The sequence below is a fragment of the Jaculus jaculus genome, chromosome 8 (genome assembly GCF_020740685.1).
Source record: "Jaculus jaculus isolate mJacJac1 chromosome 8, mJacJac1.mat.Y.cur, whole genome shotgun sequence".
Taxonomy (NCBI): Eukaryota; Metazoa; Chordata; class Mammalia; order Rodentia; family Dipodidae; genus Jaculus; species Jaculus jaculus.
In genome coordinates, this window is record NC_059109.1 from 45,422,857 (window position 1) to 45,438,155 (window position 15,299).

Sequence of the window (15,299 nt, forward strand, 5' to 3'; positions counted from 1 at the left end):
GATGGCCTGGGTTTAGTTCCCCAGTACCCATGTAAAGCCAGATGCATAGTGACGCATGCATCTGGAGTTTGTTTGCAGTGGCAGGAGGCTCTGGCATACCCATACTGTCTCTTTCCCATAAGTAAAAATATTTTATTAAAAAAATCCAGGTACATATGCACGTGTATTATGTTGGTCCTGCGGATTGCAGCCAGGGCCTGTGTATGCTAGGCAGTCATTCTACCACTGAGCTACACCCCACCCAAGGAAAGGGCAGTTCTCGACAGCAGGATCTGGCTACTCTATCCATGACCAGTACCATCTTCGTCTGGAAGTACTGGACATCAAGGTACGGGCATATTCCTCCTGTATCTCTGCAGTGTGGCCCATCGGGCACATCCCGCTCTGTGCGTCTTGACAGAATAAGAGCCTGCATAATATTTGTCTTCATCTTTTGAGCTTGGACCTGAGAAAATGAAGCAGATTTATGATTTTTATCTCACACTTGGTAAGTCCCTTATGAGCCTTCAAAGCCTGTGAGCTCACATTATTTTCTGCCACTTGCCAACAACCCCTGACCCAGTGGCTAAAGACGCTTGTTTGCAAAGCGCCGGCCCCAGGTCAATCCCCCAGGACCCTCGTAAAACCCAATTTAACAGAGTGGTACACGCATCTGGAGTAGCATTGGCCCACTCTGGATCTGTCTGTCTCACTTAAATTTCTCTTTTCTTTAAAAAGAAGGCTGACCTGTCTATAAAGTTCATACTCACCTGACAGTTACTGTGATGAAGGTAAGTTTGGGCGCAGAGCTTACAGTGCACTTTCATCCACACTGCCATCTCACTCTGTGTAGCAGAACTATATTTGGAGGAATTAGCTGACTTGCTCAAGCCCACCCACATTGATAAAGTTACAGGATTCACCCTCAGCTCCTCAGGCCAGCCACTCTCTAAACCCTGCCTATTTGTATAGTATTCGGGGCCCTACAGGCTAACTTCCGGAGGAAGCTTGGAAAAGGGCCTGATGGCTTTTGTGCTTTGAAGAAATCAATTCTTGCCTTTGTTTAGAAGACACATGCAGGTTTTTTAGTGTGTGTGTGTGTGAGTTTAATTTGAAAGTTACCTATCAAAGCCCAGTGTGGTGGCACACACCTTTAATCCCAGCACTTGGGAGGCAGAGGTAGGAGGATCACTGAGTTCAAGGCCACCCTGAGACTACACAGTAAAAGTTCCCCCAACAGTGATCTTTACAGGACTTCTTCAGGCCTTTCTGGAAACAAGCTCTTTTCAAAACATTGTGTCTTACACATTGTTTCTAAATGCCTACTGTTTTTCCTAGGTATTTCAGCATAGCAGCAGTTAAAGTATGTGGGTTTAGTAGCTGAGGATTCGGGGGGTTTGGGTCCAAATCCGGTTTCTTCCACAAATTGGCTATGTCTCTGATTATAAATAGCTTTTCTTTTGAGGGGGTGGTGGTGTGTATGTGTGGCATGGTATTTGTGTGTTGTATGTATAGTGTGGGCACATATGTATGCAGATGTGGTTGTGTCCAATGCACATGCATGCAGAGACCAGAGGAGAATGCCCGGTGTCTTCCATTGTCACTCTTCACATTGTCTCCTTTAGTCAGGTTCAGCCTGAACCTGCTTTTTTTTTTGGTCAGACTGGTTGACCAATGAGCCCCAGCAAGTCTGTCTCCACCTCATACAGGACTGAGTTATAGTCCTGTGTAGCCACGGGTACTTTGTACATGGGTGGCGGGCCTTGCATTCAGGTTCTCATGCTTGTGTGGTAAGCGCTCTTACCCAATGAGCAACCCCCCCCCCTCATTTTTTTTTTAAAGGAGCATTTATTATTTGCAAGGAGAGAGAGAGAATATCTGTGTTTTTTTCGAAGCCTTTCTAAGATGGGATTTCTACTCTTACCTCAGAATTTCTTTTGTAGTGATTAAAGGGAAACGCATTTGTGAAGGGCCAGGCAAGTGGCACCCAAGCTGTAATGAAGATGTTATCGGGGAACTATGGTTTGGATCTTAAATATCGCCCCAAAGCCCATGTGTGAAAGGTGTGGGCCCCATGAACATTGAGGAGATGGGGGCCTAGTGAAAGGAAGTTAGGTCATTGGAGAAGGGGATGTTAGGACCCTTGCCCTTCTCTCTCTCTGCTTCCTGGCTACCGGGAGGTAAACTGCTTTGCTTTGCTTTGCTGCATACTATCTTCCAGGATGCTCACTTACCACAGGTCTGAAAAGCCAGCTAGTCATAGACTGAAGCCTCTGAGACCATGAACCTTGGTAAATTTTCTTCCTTGTAAGTAGTTGATTTCCAGTATCTTGACACACAGTCACCCAATGCTGGTCAACACAATAGAATGGGGTTGTTAAGACCATAGAGGCCTAAGACAGTGAATTCCTTCACATTTGCCCCACTCAGTGATAGAAACAGAAACTGGCCAGAGGTCTCTTTTTCAAGTGACTCAAGAAAAATTTGAACAATTATTCTTATCTCAACCAAAACTTCCTGTTTATGCATGTGCATATTACTGGGTTTAGTAAGCATGATGACCATACTGAATGCCTTAACTTCTAGGTGAGTGTCTGCAATGATGCCTTGGAGATCTACTACTATGTAGGGCCAGAGACTCTGGTAAGGAGAGGGACTACATTTGCCCTGCTGGGGTCTGAGGAGCACACTGAGCTGAGACACTGAGCTGTCCTTCATTGTAAATTGTACATTTCCTTCCTATGATCAGCTCCCTGGGAGTGTTCCCACCCTGGCTGCTCTTGGTTATGTCCATCCTACTTATGATCAGGACTCAACACTGGCTCCACTGACCCCAACTAATCTGTGGACCTACAGACAGGTCAATAATAATAAAAAAAAAATACACCTAGATGTGGGGCTGAAGAGATGGTTTTTCAGTTAAGGTGCTTGCCTGTAAAGCCAAAGGACCCAGGTTTGATTCCCCAGGACCCATGTAAAGCCAGATATATAAGGTGGCACATGTGCCTGGAGTGCATTTGCAGCAGCTGGAAGCCCTGGCATGCCCATTTTTTCTCTTCCTCAAATAAACAAATAACATAGATGTAGGACTGGAGAGATGGCTCAGAGCTTAAGGTGCTTGCCTGCAAAGCCTAACGACCTTCAATTCCCTAGCACCCATATAAAGCCAGGTGCACAAAGTGGCACATGCATCTGGAGTTCATTTATGGCTGAGGCTTTGGTGTGTCCATTTTCTCTCTGCATGCAAGTAAATCCAATTTTTAAAAAGAAAATTTGCATGTATGGGTCAGTAGCTCTCATGTTGGTATGATCAGATACTATGGCCAGAACTGGAATCTTGAGTTGTAACTCATCAACTCTACTAGTGTGAACCGGACAGTACCCACAAAAGAACTTTTCAACAGAGAATGGTATGCTAACAATTTGAGAGCTTGTTTATTTACTTTTTTTTTTTTTTTTTTTTTTTTGCAGTACCAAGGATTGAACTTAGGCCCTTTTGCACACTGCATATTATAGTCAGCTCCCCATTGAAGGGATGATTTATTTCAAGCTTACTGATCCAGGGGAAGTTACATCCATGGTGAGAGAAGATAAACTATCTCCCTTTCACAGATCTAAGCAGAGAGAACCCACCAAACAGCCGGTAAACACCATAAGCAGCACACAAGCACACGCTGCCAGAGCTCACTCTCCTCTCCACACCTTTTTTTTAAGTTTTTTTTTTGTTGTTGTTTATTTTTATTTATTTGAAAGCAACAGACAGAGAGAAAGAGGCAGATAGAGAGAGACAGAATGGGCACACCAGGGCCTCCGGCCACCGCAAACAAACTCCAGACGCAAATGAACTCCAGACGCGTGCACCCCCTTGTGCATGTGGCTAACGTGGGTCCTGGAGCATTGAGCCTCAAACTGGGATCCTTAGGTTTCACAGGCAAGTGCTTAACCACTAAGCCATCTCTCCAGCCCTCCTCTCCACACCTTTGAGCTGGAATCAGATGCTCCCCTAGTGACATGCCTCCAGTAAGCTGCTGGAGACTTAAGCAGGAAGTTTAAATACTTGAGGCCCTGGGGGCCATCCATTCACATTCAAACCACCATGCTGGGTAAATGCTCTACTGCAGAGCTATATCCCCATTCTTTAAATTTTATTTATTTATTTTGTTTTTTGAGGTAAGGTCTCTTCTCAGGCTGGCCTTGAACTCATGGCGAGCCTCCTACCTCTGCCTCTAGAGTGTTGGGATTAAAGGCATGTGCCACCACGCATGGCTAGGCCTTTTTTGAGACTGGCCATCACTGACTTGCCTAGGCTGGTTTTGAACTTACAATCCTCTTGGCCTTAGTCTCCTGCACATCTGGGATGACAGTCTTGTGCCACTAGGCCCTGGCTACAATTTGAGAACCTGTTTGCAGTCAGGCACAACATCCTTTGAGTCTTGGCAGGAGGACCATTAACAAAAGTAACCCATTCTCCCCAAACCAAAGAATGGGCATATTCTCTGGCATTTGAGTTATGAAAGGACTAAAAATAAAAATCACAGGTGTGAGGAACTGTGAGTCAGGAGGATTTTCAGCTGCAAGCAACAGACAACCCAGCTTCAAGTAGTGTAACCAAATATAGTCTGGTTTCCTTGCATAAATTCTCCAGGGATAAATGGCTGCTAGCTTTGGTTCAGCTGCTCTGCAGTATCTGGGCTGGTATATGGGTGATATTCTTGGTCTTTCCCTCTGAAACAGAACTTGCGTTGCATCCAAGTTCAAAGCAGGAAGAGAAAATGAGGGGAAAGCTTTGACTGTATCTGTCCCATTTCCTAGAAAAGTAAAATCTTTCCCAGAAAACTCCCAACTATCTTCTGGTCATGTCCTCTGGCACTCTCTTGTGATCACCTCTGGCTAATAAGAGGGACAGGTAAAGTTACTGTTTACCTTTTCTAGACTCTGTCGGGGGAAGGAACTGAGAAAAGGGGTTGTGATTAGGCTAATCATCAACTGAGAAACGAGGCAACAGCATCTACCACCGCAATGGCCATACCTATTGACCTATTGATTGCTTTCCTGTTCCGGATTCTCTGAGGTTTCCCTGGGCGCCCCACTTTCTGAACACAGTTCTCAAGCTTACCATTCTATTATGGTTTGAATCTGAAATGTCCCCCCCACACACAATGTATTAGCTCTGTCCACTTCCTGTTTCCCTTTGGCCTTCCTGTCTGCTGTGCTATGACCAGCCTTCCACCACACATTCCCACTGCCATCATGTTCTGTGAAACTGTGTGAGGCCCGTCAGTCATGGATTGACCCCTCTGAAACCATGATCCAAGATGAATCTTTTCCTCTTTTAAGTCATTGCTGTTAAGGGCTTTGGCACATAATAGGAGAAGTAACTAAAACAAATTTCATGAGTCACCTCATAGCTGTCCATCACAAATCTGTGTCAACTTCTGTTGCTTGTTGCTGTTGGGACATGAGAACACGTAAGTGCTTGGTAAATGCCAGCTACAGGGTTACTCCAAGGTAACACAACTAGTTGGTGCTGATTGATGGAATTTACCTAGATATCTGATCTGCACACCCTATTCCACTGAATTACCTCTCAAGGTTTTAATTTAATTGTTAATGTGATTTGATTTGACTTTTTGCTTCCCTTGCAAGTCCATAGGAACATATCTTCCAGGGGAAAAAAAGCCTAAGAGCTGGACTGCATTTTATTTTTTTCTTTTTTGAGGTAGGGTCCCACTCTAGCCCAGGCTGACCTGGAATTCACTATGTAGCCTCAGGGTGGCCTCAAACTCACAGCGATTCTCTGCCTCTGCCTCCCAAGTGCTGGGATTAAAGGCATGCACCACCACACCCAGCTTGGACTGCATTTTTTGAGAAACTTTCTGAAATAGTGAGCATTGTAAAGTGGGAATGCCTGACCCCCAAGTAGACAGCAACACAATGGTTAATTCAGATGAATAATAAATGCTTGGCCCTTAAATTATGGCATAGCTCCCAATGAGAGCTAGCCTCCTGCCAGGGAGAGGGTGTGGGAGAATAGTCCATGAAGTCAGCCTTGGCCTGGTCATGGTGGAACACACAGAGGCCCCGTTTCCAACAGATTCTTGGTGTCATAGCTAAAAGACTTGAAAGCTGACATACAAGGGAACTTGAGGACAATTTGTTGGGAGTTAAAAATAGAAAACTATAGGGATGGCAACCTTGGAGTCTTGGTGGCTGCTGGGAGAAGGGGTTGAAGCGGAGAGGGGGAGAGGTACCCTTTCTGAGTCAGATGTCAGCAAGAGGGCAATTATAACATTGGCAATCTGTGAATAACTGGATGGGTGGGGTTATATAATTACATATCTCATTAGTGGGACAGTTATTCAGCCCATGTCCTTAGGTCATATTCTTCTTTTGGTTTAGGCTCAGGCTTTTTAGGTTGTAAAACAGTCTTTCCTATTGTTTTTTTTAAAATGGATTTTTTTTTAAATGGATTTTTTTTTTTTTAATTTGAGAGTGACAGACACAGAGAGAAAGACAGATAGAGGGAGAGAGAGAGAATGGGCACGCCAGGGCTTCCAGCCTCTGCAAACGAACTCCAGACACGTGCGCCCCCTTGTGCATCTGGCTAACGTGGGACCTGGGGAACCGAGCCTGGAACTAGGGTCCTTAGGCTTCACAGGCAAACGCTTAACCGCTAAGCCATCTCTCCAGCCCCCTATTGTTTTTTAATTTCATTTATTTGAGACCGGTAGAGAGAGACAGACAGATAGAAAGAGCAAATGGGCACACCAGGGCCTCTGCAAACAAATTCCAACTCGTGTGCCCCCTTGTGCATCTGGCTTACGTGGGTCCTGGGGAATAGAACCTGGATCCTTTGGCTTTGCAGGCAAACACCTTAACCACTAAGCCATCCCCTCCAGCCCACTTTCCTTTTTTTTTTTTGAGATAGGGTCTCATTCTAGCTCCAGCTGACCTGGAATTCACCATGTAGTCTCAGGGTGATCTTGAACTCACAGGGATCCTCCTACCTCTGCCCCTCCCAACTGCTGGAATTAAATTCGTACGCCACCACACCCAGGCCCTCTTTCCTCTTTTTTGGCCTCAAAGGAGGTCTCCACCTGGCGCTCTCAAGCAACTTGCCAAGGATAGTGACACGTGCCTGTGACCTAAGCAGGCAAAAGAGGACCTCTGCAAGTCTGAGATCAGCCTGGGCTACATGCTAGGTTCCAGGCCAGCCAAGGCAACCTAGTATAGCAAGACTCTGTCTCAATAAACAAAAACAAGCAACAAAAGCAAAAGCCCAAAGAAGTCAAACAGCTTGTCCAAGACCACCAGCTTGGATATCTGACTTAATTTTCTTTGCTGCCACACACGCATATGTAGCACACATATTCCTATGCATATGCGCATATGTACCATTCCCTTGTGGGCCTCACCCATCCTTGTTCATTGACACCAATGATCAGGACACTGACGCCCTCAAGGAGATGTAATTTTCTCCAATCTCAGGCTATTCACAAACGTGAGCCGTGCATGTCCACTGGGCAGAGCGCCCAGTTAAGTTACCTCATAAAGGATGGTGGAGCCCAGACGACTTCCTTTCCTGTCACTTCCCAAAAGGAATGTTTGGAAGCTAGTTAAACTGCATTTCATGTAAAACATTCTCTGCTTCAGAGCCACTGCAAATTCAAAGGGTTCTCCTTTTCCAGAATTTTCTACAACCGTACTAACTTTGTCAGAAACAGAGCCAAGTCAGCCACCCATTTTCCCAGGTTCCTAAGTAATGAGGAAAGTGTGCTGAGGTAAAAGGACACGTGGTTGAGAAATGTTTTGTCCCCGACAAAAGCAGCCTTCGCTAGCTTCCAGTTTCCTGGCTTGGGCCACGTCTGGATGAGACAATGAGAGGAGGGAAGCAGGTTAGGCGGGAATGGGCTCCCGGCTGCTGGGAAGTGACAGATGTTTCTCAGCAGCCGGGCTCTGAAGCCCGCCAAGGGCGAGCCACGTTCCGGGGCGTGGCCTGCGCGGCTGCGGCGAGGGGCAAGCAAGGGGCGTGGCCTGCGCGGCTGCGGCGAGGGGCAAGCAAGGGGCGTGGCCTGCACGGCTGCAGCGAGGGGCGGCACGGGGGCGTGGCCTGTGCGGCCGGAGGGGCGTGGCCTGCGCGGCTGCAGCGAGGGGAGGCACGGGGGCGTGGCCTGTGCGGCCGGAGGGGCGTGGCCTGCGCGGCTGCAGCGAGGGGCCGTGGCCCGTGGAACCTCCGAACTCCCGAGACGCGGGGCCCGGGCGCTCGTCTCGCGCGCAGCGTCCCATTCAAAAGATGCCGAAGGGGCGGCGCGGCAGCCAGAACTCCAAGATGAGCCAGCGGCCGGCCCCGCCCCTCTACTTCCCGTCTCTCTACGACGGCGGCATCTCGTCGTCTCCGCTCAGTGACTTGAACATCTGGAAGAAGCTCTTCGTGCCTCTCAAGGCCGGCGGGGCTCCGGCGGGCGGGGGTTCGGGAGTCCGACCCCTGTCTCTGGCGTCCCCCACCCCGCAGCCCCCGCCGCCGCCCGGCCTGTGTCTCCCCAGCGAGCGCCCGTGCCCTCCGCCCTGGCCCTCGGGCCTGGCCTCCATCCCCTACGAGCCCCTGCGTTTCTTCTACTCGCCGCCGCCAGGGCCCGAGGGGACCTCCTCGTCCCCGATCCCCGGTCACACGTCCCCCCTGTTCGCCTCTGACTCCCACCCGGAGGAGCTGTGCGAGCTGGAGATCCGCATCAAGGAGCTGGAGCTGCTCACCATCACTGGGGACGGTTTCGACTCCCAGCGCTGTGCGTGACCTCGCAGGGGCCACCCGATCCCAGCCTTAGCCCCTGTTTCCCCCTTGTGTACATGCCGGGCCCCAGAATGTAACCCCAGGTCCAAAACCTGAACTTTAGAGCCCGTTCCCCTCTACATGCTGAATTCCGACTGATCCCTCCCTCACCATACACCTGGACTTCCCCAGTCTTTCAGTACTAAACTCAGTCCTGAGCCCTTCAGGTAATCTAGACACAGTTTCCACATTTGGAGCTCCACCCACCTCCAACCCTGAACGTCAGTCTTCTTGCACAGAAATACCACATTTCTGCTGTTTGAAGCCCCACCCACTACAGGTTGCTCCCTTTCTGTTGAATCTTAAGCAAGGGCCCTTGGAAGGAGGGGGAAATGGTTGTACATCAGTTAAGAGTGTCTTCAGGAGAAGATGGGAATTAGCCAGACCCAAGAGGCCCAAGGTCTTTCTCTGAGCAGCGCTGAGACACTCCACTTTCCAGTGTAGCGTCCCTGCGACCCTGGAACTCTGGCAGGATCCTGGACTCTAGCATCTGATATTAGGTTTGAGGTTTTAGGGACCTGGACCAGGGCACACCAGGTGTGGTGATGTGGGCAGGTTCCTCTGTTTACAAACTGATTCTTCCCTTGGGAAGAATAAGTTGATGAAATCCAACTGTATTTCCAGAAAGATCTATTGTGCAGTGGTCAGTAGCCATAGGCTATCTTTCCTGTCATCTGTTCTATAAGTCTTGCATTACTGGATGGAGAACAGATGGTTCTGGAAAGAAAAATTCCAACTATTCAACAGGTTAAGTCGTAAATGGAGGTCAAGTGTGAAATAAGCTACACACTCAGGTCTGTGTTGCCAATGGAATGTTTTCCCAATCTGTCAGATACTCTCCACCATTCCCTTTGTAGGAAAAGAGCTCCTACAAGAAATGGCCTTTTCTTAACTATTTATTCTCCGGCTAGATGTGTTTTGGCTCTTTTCTTTGGAATAAGTAGAAAGAGCCTTAGATTTAAGTGGTACATGCTTTTAATCTCAACACTCAGGAGGTTGAGGCAGGAGGATCAGAAAAAGTTCCAGACCACCTGGGCTATGTAGGGAGACCCTGCCAATAAAAAGAAGAAGAATCCTTTCTTCTCCCTGCTACAGCTAAGTTTCTTTTGTTCTCCTGCAGATAAACTCCTGAAGGCACTTAAAGATGAAAAGTTACAAGGACTGAAGACCTGGCAACCTGGAACATCGGCCTCTCTCTCCTGAGGTGCTGCCCTCCAGAGCTGGGCAGCTGCCTCCTTAGATGTTAGTGCTTAGATAATGAGTCCCCTTCGTTGTCATTTCAAAGATGATTTATTTTTGTTCTGTATTTACTGCCCTTGTTGCTCCCAGCATGTAATCCACATACAGTGTCCACTTACATAGTAAACCTCACGGTCTCTCTCGTCTGTGTGGCTGTGGGGTATAGAAGCTGCCGACTGGCCCACCATTAAAGGTCTCCTGAGACCAGAGGAGGGGTCCCAACGCTGTTACAGTCATACAAATCAGAATGACTGGTGTGAAGGAGATAATTGGGAGAAAATATGGGCCATATATATGTTTGGTTCTGCTGTGCTGTGTCTAGGCCAGAAAGGTTCTTCAAGACTAGAGCTAAAAGTAGGCTTTAGTCTTTCCCTTTCCCCAAATACCTTTTTTTTAAATTTTTATTAATATTTTCCATGATTACAAAATATATCCCATGGTAATTCCCTCCCTCCCCACCCCCACACTTTCCCATTTGAAATTCCATTCCAAATATCTTTATTTCTTGGAAGTACTTTGTTTTGTTTTTGTTTTTGTTTCTTTTTCTTTTTCTTTTTCTTTTTTTTTATTTGACAGCGACAGACACAGAGAGAAAGACAGATAGAGGGAGAGAGAGAGAATGGGCGCGCCAGGGCTTCCAGCCTCTGCAAAGGAACTCCAGACACGTGCGCCCCCTTGTGCATCTGGTTAACGTGGGACCTAGGGAACCGAGCCTTGAACCGGGGTCCTTAGGCTTCACAGGCAAGCGCTTAACCGCTAAGCCATCTCTCCAGCCCTTGTTTTTGTTTCTTAATGGTATTTATGGACCACAAAACTCTGGTAACCTTGTCAAAGCAAAGGACCTCCTAAGAAATTCATATAAAGTATTCAAGAAATAGTTATTGAGTATTTACTATATGCTTAGGCCACCTCCTAGTCTCTTGGAATGGGGGCTGGAGAAGAGATAGACCAGAAATATTTTAAGCAAATCAGAGAGATGATGATTTGATTATTTATGATTTATGATGGCATCATAGGAGATGACATGCTAAGGGGGAGAAAAGGAGAGTAGGCTAAGGATAGCTAGGATGACCTGAGGAAGGCAGAGTGGAGTTTCAAATAGTTTCCTTTTTTTTTTTTTTTTTTGAGGTAGGGTCTCACTCTAGCCCAGGCTGACCTCGAATTCACTCTGTATTCTCAGGGTGGCCTCAAACTCACAGTGATCCTCCTACCTCTGCCTCCTGAGTGCTGGGGTTAAAGGCATGTGCCACCACGCCCAGCTTTTTTTTTAAATATTTACTTTATTTGAGAGAGAGAAAGAGGCAGATATATATACAGAGAATGGACACAGGAGTACCTCCAGCCACTGCAAACTCCAGACACATGTGCCGCCTTTTGCATCTGGCTTTCCATGGGTACTGGAGAATTGAACCTGGGTCCTTTGGCTTTTCTGGGAAGCACCTTAACTACGAAGCCATCTCTCCAGTCCCTCAAATAGAGTTTCTTGAAGATATGACAGTTTTGTTGCTGTTTGGAGATCAAACCTTACTATGTAGAGCAGCACAGCCTCAAACACTCAACCTGCCTGCCTCAGCCTCCAGGTGCTAGGATTACAGGCATGCACCACCACACCTGGCCAAGAAGTGGCACTTACACAAGGTTTGGAAGAGGTTGGAAGGTCATAGGCACATGGGGATTGTTACAGTCAGGTTTGCATTGCTGGCAAAAAATCACCCAATCAAGAGCAGCTTGTGGAAAAAAAGGTTTATTTTGGCTTATAGACTTAAGTGGAAGCTCCATGATGGCAGGGGAAAATGACAGTATGAGCAGATGGTGGACATCACCTTCTTGCCAACATCAGATGGACAATAGCAACAGGAGAGTGTGATAACCATACATGATGTAAAATGCAATGCATTCAGTCCAACTTTAAAAGTCCCCATAGTTTTTATCAATCCCAATGATGTTCAGTCATTCCATAGTCCAAGGTCTTTTAACTAAGCTGCAATACAAGCAACCAAACAAAAACCCCATAATGGCACAGAATAAATATTCACACTGCAAAATATGGCATTGGGTATAGCAAAGAAGTATTCAAACAACATAAGATTAAAACAGGGCAAACACCAAACTCTGTAGCTCCAAGTCCAACAACTCTAGTCAGTGACAAATCTCCAAGTCTGATAATTCTAACCAGCAACAAGTCTCTGGAGTTCTAATTCCATCCCTCCAGAAAGGCTACTCACAGTCCTGGAAAACTTCACTGTGGTCAGCAGCTCTCCTTAGCAGCCATCTTGTGGTCCTGACATTTCCACTGGGTCTCCACTGCAATCCACAGGCCAACCTCACAGCTCCACCAGGTCTCCATGTAGACCTGCTTCACATTTGCCCATGGCTGTTTCCAAAACACATGACTGTGTTGTTGCAAATTGAATGACCCTCTGTTTCCTGCATTTCTTATATTACATAAAACCAGGTGGGGTGCCAATTTGTTAACCCAGGGGGGAATAAAGCAGACTTTGAAGAATAAGACACTCTTTCAACATTCAGGCCCCTTCAAAAGACATTCTATTTATTTATTTACTTAAGAGTGACAGACAGAAAGGGGGGAGGGGAGATGGGTTTACCAGGCCCTCCAGCCACTGCAAATGAGCTCCAGATGCATGTACCACCTTGTGCATCTGGCTTATGTGGGTCCTAGGGAATCGAGCCTTGAACCAGGGTTGTTAGGCTTCACAGGCAAGTGGTTAACCACTGAGCCATCTCTCCAGCTCCAAAAGACATTCTTTCTGTTGTCCCAATGCAGGTCAGCTGGACCAGTCTCAGTTGTTGAACTCTCTCATACAATTGCAGCTGAATAGGCAGAATTTTTGACCCAAAGATTCCATTTATTCTGTGCCATTTCCCTCTGCTCACACCAGTCCATTTCTGTGCAATGCGACCCTTCACAACTTCTCAGGATACAGGTATAACAGCAAGCCTCTCACACAAACTGCTTCTAGCCCAGTCCAGGCAAAGCTCTTTCTTACCCTCACAAGCCAAGCCTCACAGTCCATAGTTCTTACTGCATTAAGGTCTTTCAACTCTGACCAGAATAGTCCATCAGGCTGTACTTACAGCACTACAAGGCATCTCTTAGGCCAAACTTTCAAATCCTTCCATATACCTCTTGACAATCAGCTCCGAAAGGTCAAAGCCACATAGTCAGACATCTAGCAGCATTCCCACTTCTCTGGTACTAACTTTACTGTTGCAGTTAGGTTCACATTGCTGTCAAAAATCACCCAACCAAGAGCAGCTTGTGGGGGAAAAGGGGCTTGTTTTGGCTTACAGACTCAAGAAAAAAGCTCCACGATGGCAGGAGGGAAATGACAGCTTGAGTAGAGGATGAACATCACCTCCTGGGCAACATAAGGTGGACAACAGCAACAGGAGAGTGTGCCAAACACTGGCAAGATAAAACTGGGTATAATACCTATAAGCCCGTCTCCAACAACACACTTCCTCTAGGAGGATTCAATTCCCAAATTGTCATCAGCTGGGAACCTAACATTCAGACCACCTAAATTTATGGGGGACACCTAAATCAAACCAGCACAGGGGTGTTGGGGGCAGAAGAGCCAGCACAGAGGCTTAAGATGGGAGCATGCCAGCCTTTTTGAGGTCCAGCAATTAGCTGAGATGGAAAGTGAGGGAAGAGTGGAAAGGATGAACGCAGAGGGCCCATCCATTTGGGTTTAGCCATGGGCAAGAACACTGGGTTTTACTTCAAATGGGATAGGGAGTCTTTAGAGGGTTTTCAGCCAAGTTGTGACATAATTTGACTTGTGGGGCTATAGGTGCTCCCTGCTGCTATACTGTGAATAGACTGGAAGGGTACAAGTCGGGAAGCAGGGGAACAGTAATTAGTCATCCAGCCTAAAAGGTTGTGCTGGTATCAGTGTGAGGTGAGAAGCAATTGGGCTATGGCAGTGTGGCATGATTGAGACTTGCCTGCCACGAGGCCACAGTGGGGCAGGTTCTGGGGAGATTCACAGTTTAGCTTGAGGTATGTGAAGTCTCTTAGACATCCTGATGGAGAGGCTACATACATAGCTATGGGATATATGAGTCTGGAGTTCAGGACAGGGCCTGGGTTGGAGAGAGAAATTTGGGAGTTACTGACGTGTAACGTGTATTTAAAGGGTGAGATCACCTCAGGAACACATGGAGAAAGAGAACAAATAACAGAGCATCCCTAATCCAAACAGAAATGCAATCCCAAATGCTCCAAATCCAAAACTTTTTGAGCACCAACACTACCACAAGTAGAAATTTCTTCATCATGAAACTTCATTTCATACCTCAAGTTACTTTAAATGTTGTGTAAAACCACCTTCAGGTCTTGTGCATTGAATACAAACAGACCATAAAGGAATTTCATATGTAGATTTGGCTCTGTCTTCAAGGTACTTCATTATGCACTGTATATTTTTCAAAATCCAAAACACTGCTGGTCCCAAACATTTTGGCTAAGGGATCTTTACCCTGCATTGAGCCTGGAGCTGTTGGGGAGAAGATATGGAACCTGTGGGGGATAATGAGAAGGCGAGACCAGTGAGTCAGGTATGTGGAATACTGGATGAAGAAAGCCTCTAGAGCCGGGCATGGTGGCACATGCCTTTAATCCCAGCACTCTGGAGGAAAAGGTAGGAGGATCACCATGAGTTTGGGGCCACCCTGAGACTCCATAATGAAATCTAGCTCAGCCTGTGCTAGAGTGAGACCCTACCTCAAAAAACCTGCGCCCAAGCCATCTGGCTTCAGCTGTACCCATGCCCTTTTGAGCCCATCTGTCCATTATCCTCATGAGTTTCTTTGGTCTTTACTGAAAGAAGAGGGTGCAAATTTAAAAGTGAAAAGAAGAGCCGGGTGTGGTGGCACACGCCTTTAATCCCAGCACTCCGGAGGCAGAGGTAGGAGGATCTGCACCCTGAGACTACATAGTGAATTCCAGGTCAGCCTGGCTAGACTGAGACCCTACCTTGAAAAACAAAACAAACAAACAAAAAATCCCAGGGGTCGGTGGCCAATTTTCTTCCTCAGAGTTCAGAGAGCCCTACCTACTCAGGCTATGTTTAGAAAAGTGACCACCTTAGTGGCCATTGTGGCAGTTGACACAAATATTTAATTTTCACTGCCATCTTGTAAGACAAGGTCCACTCAGCATGCTTTACAAACGAGAGGCAGAGGCTCAGAGAGGTCAGGCCACTTCCCCATAGGCACAGGCCAGGGC

The 15,299-nt window shown here is 47.1% G+C and overlaps 1 protein-coding gene across 1 annotated transcript; it reads left to right on the forward strand.

Annotated features, from left to right (window-relative positions):
• Nucleotides 1-8,272: 8,272 nt before the first annotated feature.
• Nucleotides 8,273-10,172, forward strand: C8H11orf91 (chromosome 8 C11orf91 homolog). Its single transcript, XM_004660830.2, has 2 exons — nt 8,273-8,762; nt 9,927-10,172. The coding sequence occupies exons 1-2, from the start codon at nt 8,273-8,275 to the stop codon at nt 10,007-10,009; spliced, it is 573 nt and encodes a 190-aa protein (XP_004660887.1). The 3' UTR covers nt 10,010-10,172.
• Nucleotides 10,173-15,299: the final 5,127 nt, after the last annotated feature.

Bases quoted from the DNA above. Each gene is read 5' to 3' on its own strand.
- C8H11orf91 (XM_004660830.2), top strand. From the start codon at position 8,273: ATGCCGAAGGGGCGGCGCGGCAGCCAGAACTCCAAGATGAGCCAGCGG. The intron at 8,763-9,926 runs GTGCGTGACCTC...GTTCTCCTGCAG, and splicing joins CGGTTTCGACTCCCAGCGCT to ATAAACTCCTGAAGGCACTT.